At 40.9% G+C, this 12899-nt stretch overlaps 1 protein-coding gene across 3 annotated transcripts in view; it reads left to right on the top strand.

The window, feature by feature from the left end:
- Window positions 1-12899, top strand: part of PTPN3 (protein tyrosine phosphatase non-receptor type 3) — a 330496-nt gene that overhangs the window by 276400 nt on the left and 41197 nt on the right. For all 3 annotated transcript variants that reach the window (XM_050937681.1, XM_050937682.1, XM_050937680.1), the window contains 2 exons: window positions 8335-8425; window positions 8701-8762. In XM_050937681.1, coding sequence (XP_050793638.1) covers window positions 8335-8425; window positions 8701-8762 — 153 coding nt within the window. The remainder of the gene's footprint in view (window positions 1-8334; window positions 8426-8700; window positions 8763-12899) is intronic.

Raw genomic sequence — 12899 nt, 5'->3', positions numbered from 1 at the left:
GGCATGACTGCGGCAGCTCCACCGGAGCTGCGGAGCACCGGACCCTCCGCAGGCACCACTGCGGCAGCTTCACCGGAGCCACGGGACCAGCGCGTGGGGTGGCGAAATTGCCGTATGCCTAGGGTGCTCAAACCCCTAGCGCCGGTCCTGTATCCATGGATATAAAACAGGCACTGGGCTCACCAGCAGCTGTCCCTGGTCACACTAGTGTGTGCAAGTGATTCATAAGCTCCCCCATAGGAATCCCTTCTGCGCAGCAGCGTGCGTCTCCTCTCTGGGAGCTTGCGAGCCACTTTCACATGCTACTGTGACCAGGGACAGCTGCTGGTGATCCTGGTGCCTACCCAGTGGGCAGGGCTGGGGGCGGTACAGCCACACCAGAGCAGCTCTCCGGACTGGACACTGGCTCCTGCCAACGGTGCCCCAACATGCTGCTGCTTTTGTTGCTGTGGTTCCTGGTAGAGCCCTGCAGCTCTGCAGATCTCCACATCTGCAGATATAAATGTTGTATCCACACAGGGCTCTACACATATCTTACACGCCACCGAAAAGTGGTGTGTAGTGGAGACATGGCCCTAGTAAGTGGACTACCTCATTTTGCACTAGCTGAATTTTATTATCTCCAGAGAGAGAGAGAGAGCATTGCATTATTCCAAGAAGACAGTAATTGCCAAGATCAGTTTTCCATTTTTGAAGAACAGTACCGCATATGTTTACTTCAGACTTCTGGTAGTTCCCCAGTTCTCCAGGATTTTTTTGAAAATAGTCAGTGGTTCCTTAGCCAGTTCTTTAACTCTAGGATGCAAATTAATTAGTTTATATTATAGACTTAATAACCTATTAAAATTCAGTTTTAAAAGTCTGTTTTTAAATTATGGGCTCATAAAACAGCTTTAAAATATAAAATATCTTATTGTTATACCAATATAATAAAAACCGGCAGGATCTTAAGAGGGTTACGGCAAAGATGCCACATTTATTGTAAATATAACAATAAAGCAAAAGATAAAAGTAAACACTTTGATTAATTCCTATTACTACTTATTCCTTATATATATACACAGACATACGCACACAATCATTCATTCAAGTTCTGTATAGGTGTTATAGTTACTAGCCTAGAAGTAGCTCATGCCAAGTTACTGGCCAGGTATCTTGGTCATGAGGATGGAGCCGAGTCTGTGTCAGATTCACCTGATGCTCCTGGAGGTTGGCAGCAGAAACAGAGACTCAAAGTCCTCAGTCTTTGGAGTTCATTCTTATAGGAATTAATTCTTATGTTAGTCTATGGGAGCTGTTTCATCCTGCTGTTGCTGACTCAATCGGCAGATGGCACATTCCTGGTGGCTCCACACTGTCTAAAGTGGCACATTCCTGGTGGCTTTACGCTGTCCAAAGTTTGTGTTTCTCATCCTTCCAGGTGATGGGGTGGATCCCAGTTTACCCTCCGGGAGTTGACTGGTGGTCCGCTTGACACATTCTTCGGCCGATGGATACTTCCTTTCTAGGCTGGCACCTCCCTAATCATTCATGCACATCAAGCATTCATCAACATACATTCTGTATCTTAACCATATTTTAATTTACTGTCTCCAACATTCTTGGGGTGTCTGTTAATTCATATGAGACTCCTGGCCCTGTAATCACAGAGGGTGGTGGTCTGTTTGTTTACATTGTATCAATTACAGCTGAAGGCCAGCTGTAGTGTTTACATCAAGAACAAAGTCAATTAACTTGTTTGTAAGTTTTACATAGTAATAGAGTATCTTTCACAGGACAGATACAATCAATGTTTTCTGCAGACAGGAGCTTACAATTTTTAACAGAAGAACTAAAAGATTTTTATCAGAGGGGTAGCCGTGTTAGTCTGGATCTGTAAAAGCAGCAAAGAATCCTGTGGCACCTTATAGACTAACAGACGTTTTGGAGCATAAGCTTTCATGTTTGAATACCCACTTCGTTAGATGCATGTAGTGGAAATTTCCAGGGGCGGGTATATATATGCAAGCAAGCTAGAGATAATGAGGTTAGTTCAATCAGGGAGGATGAGGCCCTGTTCTAAGAGTTGAGGTGTGAAAACCAAGGGAGGAGAAACTGGTTCTGTAGTTGGCAAGCCATTTACAGTCTTTGTTTAATCCTGAGCTGATGGTGTCAAATTTGCAGATGAACTGAAACTCAGCTGTTTCTCTTTGAAGTCTGGTCCTGAAGTTTTTTTGCTGCAGGATGGCCACCTTAAGGTCTGCTATAGTGTGGCCAGGGAGGTTGAAGTATTCTCCTACAGGTTTTTGTATATTGCCATTCCTGATATCTGATTTGTGTCCATTTATCCTTTTCCATAGAGACTGTCCAGTTGGCCGATGTATATAGCAGAGGGGCATTGCTGGCATATGATGGCATGTATTACGTTGGTGGACGTGCAGGTGAATGAACCGGTGATGGTGTGGCTGATCTGGTTAGGTCCTGTGATGGTGTCGCTGGTGTAGATATGTGGGCAGAGTTGGCATCGAAGTTTGTTGCATGGATTGGTTCCTGAGCTAGAGTTACTATGGTGCGGTGTGCAGTTACTGGTGAGAATATGTTTCAGGTTAGCAGGTTGTCTGTGGGCGAGGACTGGCCTGCCACCCAAAGGCCTGTGAAAGAGTGGGATCATTGTCCAGGATGGGTTGTAGATCCCTGAGGATGCGTTGGAGGGGTTTTAGCTGGGGGCTGTATGTGATGGCCAGTGGAGTCCTGTTGGTTTCTTTCTTGGATTTGTCTTGCAGTAGGAGGCTTCTGGCTACATGTCTGGCTCCGTTGATCTGTTTCCTTATTTCCTCATGTGGGTATTGTAGTTTTGAGAATGCTTGGTGGAGATTTTGTAGGTGTTGGTCTCTGTCTGAGGGGTTAGAGCAGATGCGGTTGTACCTCAGTGCTTGGCTGTAGGCAATGGATCATGTGATGTGCCCGGGATGGAAGCTGGAGGCATGAAGGTAGGCATAGCGGTCGGTAGGTTTTTGGTATAGGATGGTGTTAATGTGACCATCACTTATTTGCACTGTGGTGTCTAGGAAGTGGACCTCCCGTGTAGATTGGTCCAGGCTGAGGTTGATGGTGGGGTGGAAGCTGTTGAAATCATGGTGGAATTTTTACAGAGACTCCTTCCCATGGGTCCAGATGATGAAGATGTCATCAATGTAACGTAGGTAGAGAAGGGGCGAGAGTGGACGAGAGCTGAGGAAACATTGTTCCAGGTCGGCCATAAAAATATTGGCATATTGTGGGGCCATGTGGGTGCCCATAGCGGTGCCACTGATCTGGAGATATATATAGTCATCAAATTTGAAATAGTTATGTGTGAGGATAAAGGCACAGAGCTCAGCAGCTAGTTGTGCTGTGGCATCATCAGGGATACTGTTCCTGACAGCTTGTATTCCATCTGTGTGTGGGATGTTTGTGTAAAGAGCCTCTACGTCCATGGTGGCTCAGGAACCAATCCATGCAACAAACCTCGATGCCAACTCTGCCCACATATCTACACCAGCGACACCATCACAGAACCTAACCAGATCAGCCACACCATCACCGGTTCATTCACCTGCACGTCCACCAACGTAATATATGCCATCATATGCCAGCAATGCCCCTCTGCTATATACATCGGCCAACTGGACAGTCTCTATGGAAAAGGATAAATGGACACAAATCAGATATCAGGAATGGCAATATACAAAAACCTGTAGGAGAATACTTCAACCTCCCTGGCCACACTATAGCAGACCTTAAGGTGGCCATCCTGCAGCAAACTTCAGGACCAGACTTCAAAGAGAAACAGCTGAGTTTCAGTTCATCTGCAAATTTGACACCATCAGCTCAGGATTAAACAAAGACTGTGAATGGCTTGCCAACTACAGAACCAGTTTCTCCTCCCTTGGTTTTCACACCTCAACTCTTAGAACAGGGCCTCATCCTCCCTGATTGAACTAACCTCATTATCTCTAGCTTGCTTGCATATATATACCCGCCCCTGGAAATTTCCACTACATGCATCTGAGGAAGTGGGTATTCACCCACGAAAGCTCATGCTCCAAAACGTCTGTTAGTCTATAAGGTGCCACAGAATTCTTTGCTGCTTCTAAAAGATTTTTGTACTTGGTGAAACTGGCGGGGGGGTCACTGTCACTTGGGGGAATCACTGTTAGTACCTTCTTTAATATCCCTACATAATGAGGAGTTCTGTATGTTTACCCCAGTGTTATGGGGAGGGGAGATGGCGAAGAAAAAATTTCTAAAACTGTGCTTTGATATATTCAGTATGTGGTGGAACAAGGAGAATGTGAAGTTTGCAGTGGCAACCATTGCTAATAGGCTTTGGTTTCTTATAATAGCTAAGCAGATCTTCAAATATGATGTGATAAAACAGAGAGCCATTCTTGTACCTGCTGTTTTTAGAAATTCTCTCTGGTGAGTGGACTTTAACATAATACATTTTAAGCCGGAAAGGACTCTGAAAACTCAGAGCTGAGATCTTGACATTGATAATATCTTTGTCTTCCACTAAAAGCACAAATTGCTAGTCAAACCAAAAGCTGAACCTAAATTTTAATTGCTGCAAGTATTTAAAAAATGTACTAACTAGAACTCTTCTCATGTGAGTTTTTCCCCAGCTTATGCTGTTCAAACTGAAAATGTGTAGCAAACTGTGATACTGAGTATCAGGATTCAGTTAACCTTATAGAGGAACTAATTTTCAACATGTGCTTTTGGTAATCACAGATTTTTATGTAAAAAGATATTCTGTCAGCATCCTGTTGCTTTTACTCTATTTGTATATGGAATCTTATATTAAAGCCTACATTATTTTAAAATGTCAAGATACATTAAGCTCTTTGGAAGAATTAAAATTCCCCCAAATTCCTCGTGATTTATTAGGGATTAGATTATTAAACCTTCTTTTACTTAGAAGAGGTAAAAGTAGGATTGGGGTGGGGGAAGGAAATATATAAACATAATAATTTAACTGTGTATTGTGTGTGTATATATACATCGTGCTTTGTAAGCAGATCTTCATTTTAAGATAAGTTAATTCTGTTGATTTGAAGGAAATAAAGATTTAAGCTTGAGCTGTTCACTTGTTCTGCCAAGTAATGACAGGGTGAAAATTTTAAGACCTTCAGACCTAAAAGTTTGTGTTCTGTTTTCCTTATAAATAATTCTCAGTGCCTCTACAACATGGAAGAGAACGTACAGATGAAGTAAGACTATGGCCCCTGTAAAACAGAATAACATTTCAATACCCTTTACAGGAAGCAGGTCTTTTTTCAGATCATAGTAAAAGGTAGTAAGTAGACTTAGCCTTAATAATACTGTAATAATACTTAATAGAAATGTGGAGGAAGATAAATTGAAAATCATAAAAGGTATATGGCAATTAAGTTATGCAGTTCTTAGGAACTTGAAAAATTGTTTCTCTCATTATATTAGGGTTGTCAATTAATTGCAGTTAACTCACGTGATTAACTGAAAAAAATAATCACATTTAATCGCCATTTTAATCGCACGGTTAAACAGTAGAATACTAATTGAAATGTATTAACTATTTTTGGATTTTTTCTACATTTTCAAATATATTTATTTAAATTACAACATAGACAAAGTGTACGTTGCTCACTTTATATTTTTATTACAATATTTGCACTGTAAAAATAATAAACAAAAGAAACAGTATTTTTAGTTCACCTCATACAAGTACTGTAGTGCGATCTCTTTATCGTGAAAGTGCAATTTACAAATGTAGATTTTTTTTTTGTTACATAACTGCGCTCAAAAATGAAACAATGTAAAACTCTAGAGCCTACAAATCCACTCAGTCCTAATTCTCATTCAGCCAATCACTAGGACAAACACATTTGTTTACATTTACGGGAGAAAATGTTGCTGCTGCTTCTTTACAATGTCATCAGAAAGTGAGAACAAGCATTTGCATGGGACTTTTGTAACTGGCCTTACAAGGTCTTTACATGCCAGATATGCTAAACATTCATATGCCCCTTCATGCTTCAGCCACCATTGCAGAGCTACAGGACTCGACCCACGGTTTAAAAATCTAAAGTACCTTCCAAAATGTGAGAGAGATGAGGTGTGGAGCATGCTTTCCAAAGTCTTCAGAGAGCAACTCTGATGCGGAAACTACAGAACCCAAAACAACAACAAAAAAATCAATTTTCTGTTGGTGGCATTTGACTCAGATAATAAAAATGTACATGCATTGGTCCACAGTGCTTTGGATTGTTATCGAGCAGAACCCGTCATCAGCATGGATGCATGTCCTCTGGAATGGTGGTTGAAGCATAAATGGATGTATGAATCTTTAGCTTGTCTGGCATGTAAATATCTTTCAGTGCTGGCTACAACAGTGCCATGCAAACACCTGTTCTTACTTTCATGTGACATTGTGAACTAGAAGCAGGCAGCATTATCTCCTGCAAATATAAATAAACTTGTTTGTCTGAGCTATTGGCTGAACAAGAAATAGGACTGAGTAGACTTATAAGCTCTAAAGTTTTACATTGTTTTATTTTTGCAGGATTTTTGGTACATAATTCTACATGTGAAAGTTCAACTTTCATGATAAAGAGATTTCACTACAATACTTGTATTAGTTGAATTGAAAAATACTATTTCTTTTGTTTTTTACAGTGCAAATATTAGTAATAAAAAATATACAACGTGAGCACTGTCCACTTTGTATTCTGTGTTATAATTGAAATCAATATATTTGAAAATGTAGAAAACATCAAAAAATATTTAAATAAATGGTATTCTATTATTAACGCTGCAATTAATCGTGATTAATTTTTTAATCACTTGACAGCCCTAATATTTATTTATTTTTTTAGTCGCGACACATGTAGATATTTATGTTGCAAAATGAAGCTTTTGTATGTCAAGACATGCCAAAACTATAGTCTCACACACAGTCGTAAGATTTTGTAGGTAGATGGGGAGTTAAAAATTTAATTACATAATCACATACAATTTTTCCCTGCAGTAGACGCTATACTTCGGTCCATATTTTCCCTTATCTCATTGTCTGCACGTCATCCATACAGGCCCAGTGTGTTTTCATTTACACCATTAGACAGTCATATTTATTCCAGATATGCCAGATAGAATTTGTTCCAAAATAACACACACATCTGCAGGACCCCGTTTAATTCACTGTTGAAGCCTCTATCTAACAAAGTATTTAAGCATATAAATGAGGGTTCTTTCATTGCAATGTGCTTGTGTTTTTCTAGTCGTACATGTTAATGTAGTACATGAATACAATGCCCCAGAAAGAGAGAGAAAAGATTGTCAAGTTACATAGAGATTCTAAAAGTGCTTTGAGGATGCTGAGTGCACCTGGTATGTGCACTAGTAAGACTATAAGACATGGTTACCAGAGGTTATAACCCCATACTCATCAATATAGGTCTGAAGAAGAGTTGATTTGTTGTCATGGACACAATAAAAGAAGTCTGTCCTTTCTTGCACACTCAGCATTTCAGAATTTTTTTCGCTCTGTCTCCCTGAAATAACTTTGCTTGCTTTTGTGTGTTGGTTGTTCAGCACCATTCTCTAGGCTTTTTACACGTCTCCGTTTCACAGCATACTGGACACCTCTTCTATTGTTTAGCAAAAACTTCATTAATAAATTCCATATTCGAGTGTGTTACATTTGAAAAGCATGTTTTATGCTATTACATATGTCTAATGTAAATGGAATGTTGTTAATATCCTGCTATTAAGCTGTTTTTTAAAAGTCACTTCAGAATTTCACAGCTAAAATGCAGTAGACTTTGCCCCACCCTTCACACACACACACCTAAAGTCCAAGGAAAACAGCAGTTTTAGTCTAGTAAGTTAACGTGTGCATGAATATGCTTTACCATTCATTCTGGGAAGTGCCAGTCTTCAGCAGTTACTTCTCTTCTGGTTTTTATTGCCATCTGCTTCCTTCCTCTCTTTCTAACCCAACATTCTGCAATATTTATCATAAGACAAAGTAGATCTTGCCTGGGAACAGTCAATTACTTTCACACATTTCCGTGATTTTTCAGACATTCATGTACAGAAGATAATGGACTAGCAATAATAGTAGGGTTTCTGTTCTTGTGGTTTTGGAATTTAAAAATCACCTTCACTTTAATTTTGTAGGCAGTGAAAAAGAAATGGCTTTCCCATTGCAGAGTTGCTTTACATAAGTTTCTTTTAAAAGAATATGCATTTATATGTGGATCTATTTAGTGTCTATAATGTTTTTTGCCTAAGCAAATTCTTCAGAATGTTACCTCTTTCATATCTGTTTTGTAGCAACTTTATAGAAAGAAGCCAGGGCTGGCTGTTACGTGTGCAAAAATACCTCAAAATATGGACAAAAATCGATACAAAGATGTTCTACCTTGTGAGTATTAAATACAAAATTTGACTGTTTTCTTTTATCCCCTAAATAATGCTTTACATGTTATAAAACCACCACATTGAATTTTGTCATTATTGAATTTATTATGTAATCAAAGTTGTGTAATTGTGCATCCATGTTACATCCTAAAACACTTCTATGCTTTGTTCATGTGCCTGTGATCCAAATGCTTGTGATCACTTGGTTATTTGACTTAATGAAAGGAGGTGATAATAAAGCATTCCACCCAATTGTTAATTTAATTTTTTTTAACACAGATGATTCCACACGGATAATATTGCAGGGAAACGAAGATTACATTAATGCAAATTATGTGAATGTAAGTTATACAGGCATCCATATTAATTATAGAAAGAAATTAATAATATAGCGGCAAAGTTATTTATTTATTCATGTATTTATTTAATTCAAAAAAGCCTAATGTTTTGTTCATTGTTATTTTAGGAGCGCATAAGTAGCTTAAAGTGCTTCGTTAGGAATGCAAATATTTATACTGGTGGACAGGAGGCTTAAGCATATGGAAGCCATTAGCAGATGTGCAGGGTTGTTTTTAATAAGTAAAAACGGTTAGACAGTTTTATATATTGCATCGATTTTAAGATCAGTAATTTTGTGGGATTTAATGATTAGTATTTATCTAATAATGTATATCTGCATGCTGGAGCGTTGCACTGGAGTGAGAAAAGGCTCTAGCAGGAGGAGGCTCCGGGGAGGTAACATAACACTACACTGCTAAAAACAGCAGTGTAGACATGGGAGGCACTGCTTGGGCATGTAGAGAGAGTGTAGGCTTTATTCCCTGTGGGGTTCAGGTGTGTAGGACACTTGACTATACTCTACTCTCTTACACGGTGCCTCACATCTACACTGCTGTTTATAACTGTGCTGGCTGGGTGTGCAGTGTCTGTACTCTGTTTTGCAGTAAGTGTAGACTCACTTTAAAGAATGAATGTTTCCCTCCTTGCACTTGTCTGCATTTTTTCAACATATTCTCAAGAGGGCTTGGGGCTTCACTGCCACTTAGAAATATGCAGGGGATAATGTGCCAGCCAGACCAGTAGCCGGTCTCCAAACCTAGCATTCTCTTACATATAAGATTTCAATAATGCCTTACTGCTTTGCATTCAAGAGGAAAAGGCTCTTTATGCCTCCTTCCCACATTGTTAAATTTACTCATTCAGTAAAGGGAAGGATATTTCTTATAACCTTATAAATAAGCCTCCCTTAATGTGTTACTCAGTGTGAGGGCATTTCAAAGCTTTCATGCCAAGAACCACAGTCTAACCCAAGTATGCTTTAGTATTCAACAACTTATGGGTGGTTCAGAAGCTTCCCAAGACATTGATAAATGATAACTTTATTTCAAATGCTACAAGCCCTGTGTAGTGATACTTTAACTTTTTTGCCATCAATGCAACACACACTATTTTCTAAATGATAACATTATTTTAGGGTATGTCTACACTGCAGTCGCAGATTTGATTTGCATCTTTTGTAAACACACGTGCACTAGCTTTAATCTAAATGGAGCTATAAAAATAGCAGTGAAGCTGTGACAACATGGGCTTCAGTATCCGTTGAAAATGCAAGTACGTGCCCAGGGTTTCCAGACAGGCTTGCACAGCCTGTGCTGAAGACTGTGCTGCCATGAACAACCGCACAATCTAAGGCAGGTGATCCCCCTCGGATCAACATTATACATCAATTTACTGTAACTGTAAGCAGTCTGCAATGCATGCTCACGTTTTTTACCTCTGATTAGGAGCAAGACCATCAAGGTACTGAAAGACAACATCGCTTGCATGTTTTATATAAATCGTCAAGGAGGAGCAAGGTCACACTCCCTTTGCACTGAGATTATGAAACTGGTGCATCCATCATAATGTCAACATATCAGCTACCTGTCTACCAGGATGTCAGAGTACAACAGCAGATGCACTAAGCAGAAAATTCTCTCAGGACCACAAGTGGGAAATAAACACCATGGTCTGACAGAATATATCAGACACTGGGGTTTCCCAAGTATAGACCTTTTTGCTACAGCCCAGAATGCCAAGTGTCCACAATTCTGCTCAAGAGCAGGATTGGGCTTCCAATCTCTATCAAATGAGGTGTGCTTCTGCTGTACGCGTTGCCCTCTCCTCCCTTCATATCCAGGGTAATACACAAGATAAAGGCCAAACAATCCAGAGTCATCTTGATAACTCCCACATGGCCCAGACAAATTTGGTTCCCTTATCTGTTGTGGATGGTGGTATGTCCACCACTCGCTCTTCCTCCTCTTCCATATCTCTGGTCTCAGGATGCAGGCCAGGTTCACCACCTGAACCTAAAGATCCTCCACCTGAAGGTATGGTTCCTCCATGGTTCCAGGATAATGAAATGACCCATTCAGAAGATGTAAGGGACATCCTATTAAATAGCAGAAGGTCAACTACATGTTATACTTACCTGCGCAAATGGAAGAGATTCCACATAAGGTACCGGCAAGCCTTGGCTATTACATCCCCTTGCCACTGGTACTAAATTAAATACTGGAGCTAAAGAAATCAGGAGTATCATTGAGCTCACTTAGAGTACACTTCGCAGCCATCACAGCTTTCCATCACAAAGTTTATGGGTTCTCAGTTTTCACCCATCTTACCACTAAATGATTCCTCGGGGTATTTGAAACCTTTATCCTGAAATACGTGTTCCCACTCGACCCTGGGACTTTAACCTAGTACTACGCTGTCTCATTGGTTCCCCATTCGAACCAAGGGGAACATGTTCACTTATGCACCTATCGATGAAGGTGGTCTTCCTCATCACCATCACATCCGCACAATGAGTGAGAGAACTAGGGGCTGTCAGGGCCGGCTACAGGCACCAGCGCAGCAAGCTGGTGCCTGGGGTGGCCAACAGAAAGGGGCGGCACGTCCAGCTCTTTGGCGGCAATTCAGTGGCGGGTCCCTCAGTCCCACTCGGAGGGAAGGACCTACCGCCAAAGAAAGAAGCTGCAGCAGTAGAGCTGCTGTCGAAGTGCCAACAATCGTGGGTTTGGGGTTTTTTTGCCTCTTCGGGTGGAAAAAACACTGGAGCCGGCCCTGGGGGCTGTCATGGCATACCCCCCATATACAATGTTAGTCAAAAACAGGTCACTTTAAGACCACACCCTAAATTTGTACCCAAAATATCTTACTCATTCCACCTGAACCAACCCATCCACCTCCCATCTTTCTTCCCTAAACCTCATGAGAAAAAATGAGAGGCAGTGTTCCACACTCTAGATGTCAGGTGGGCATTAGCATTCTATCCTAAAAGGACTAAACCTTCAGGAAGTCACCTAAGCTATTTCTTTCTGTTACGGAAAGGTCTAAAGGATCTGCCATATCTAAGCAGAGGATTTCCAGGCACGTTCACCTTTGCTACTGCCAACATGATCTGCAACTCCCACCGGGAACTTGAACACACTCCATCAGATTGCTCTTCACTTCAGTAGCCTTCCTGAACAATGTGTCCATCACAGTCATCTGTAAAGTAGCCACCTGGTCATCAGCCTACACCTTCACAGAGCACTATGCAATTGACCAAGGCTCGACCTCAGATGCTTTGTTACAGAATTAACTATTTTATCATTGCATGCAGATCCAACTCCAAAGACCCATCCTTCCAGCTAGGGATACTGCTCTAAAGTCACCTAAAGTGGTGCACCCACAGGGACAGCTCGAAGAAGAGCAGATTACTCATCTTGTGCAGTAACTGAGGTTCTTTGTGATGTGTGCCCCTGTGGGTGCTCCACTACCTGCCCTCCTTCCCTCTGTTTCGGAGTTCAGACATGCACTCTATGGTGGAGAAAGAAGTGAGGGAGGTTTGGCTGCACAGCACTGTATAGCTGCCAGGGGGTGTCACAAGACAAGGGGAGTGCATGTGCAACCCAAATAGGCACTGCTACTAAGAATCTCTAGTTGCAGGCGCACGGCTGTAGATTCACCTGAAGTGCAGAAATAACAGGGACAAACATCTGAAAGAACCTCAGTAACTGCACAAGGTGAGTAATCCTCTCATCTCTCTCTTGAGTGGTAACAGCTAATTTAGAGCCCATCATCATATACATGTAGTTGGAATTATTTTTTCCAGTGTACTTTGCTCTTACCAACGATTAATTTCATCTGCAGTTTTGTTGCCCCATCACCCAATTATGAGATCCCTTTGTAACTCTTTGCCATCTGCTTTACATGTGGCTATCCTGAGTAATTTTGTATTTGCAAACTTTGCCACCTCACTGTTTGCCACTTTTTCCAGATCATTTTTGAATATGTTGAATAGAACTGATCCCAGAACAGATCCTTGGGGGACCCTGCTGTTTACCTCTCCCCACTGTGAAAAGTGACCATTTAGTCCTATGTTTTGTTTCCTATTTTTTAACCAGTGACTGATCCATGAGAGGACCCTTCCTTTTATCCCATGACTCCTC

Source organism: Gopherus flavomarginatus, chromosome 2, assembly GCF_025201925.1.
Source record: "Gopherus flavomarginatus isolate rGopFla2 chromosome 2, rGopFla2.mat.asm, whole genome shotgun sequence".
Classification (NCBI taxonomy): Eukaryota; Metazoa; Chordata; order Testudines; family Testudinidae; genus Gopherus; species Gopherus flavomarginatus.
This window is presented reverse-complemented; position numbering and strand designations above follow the sequence as displayed.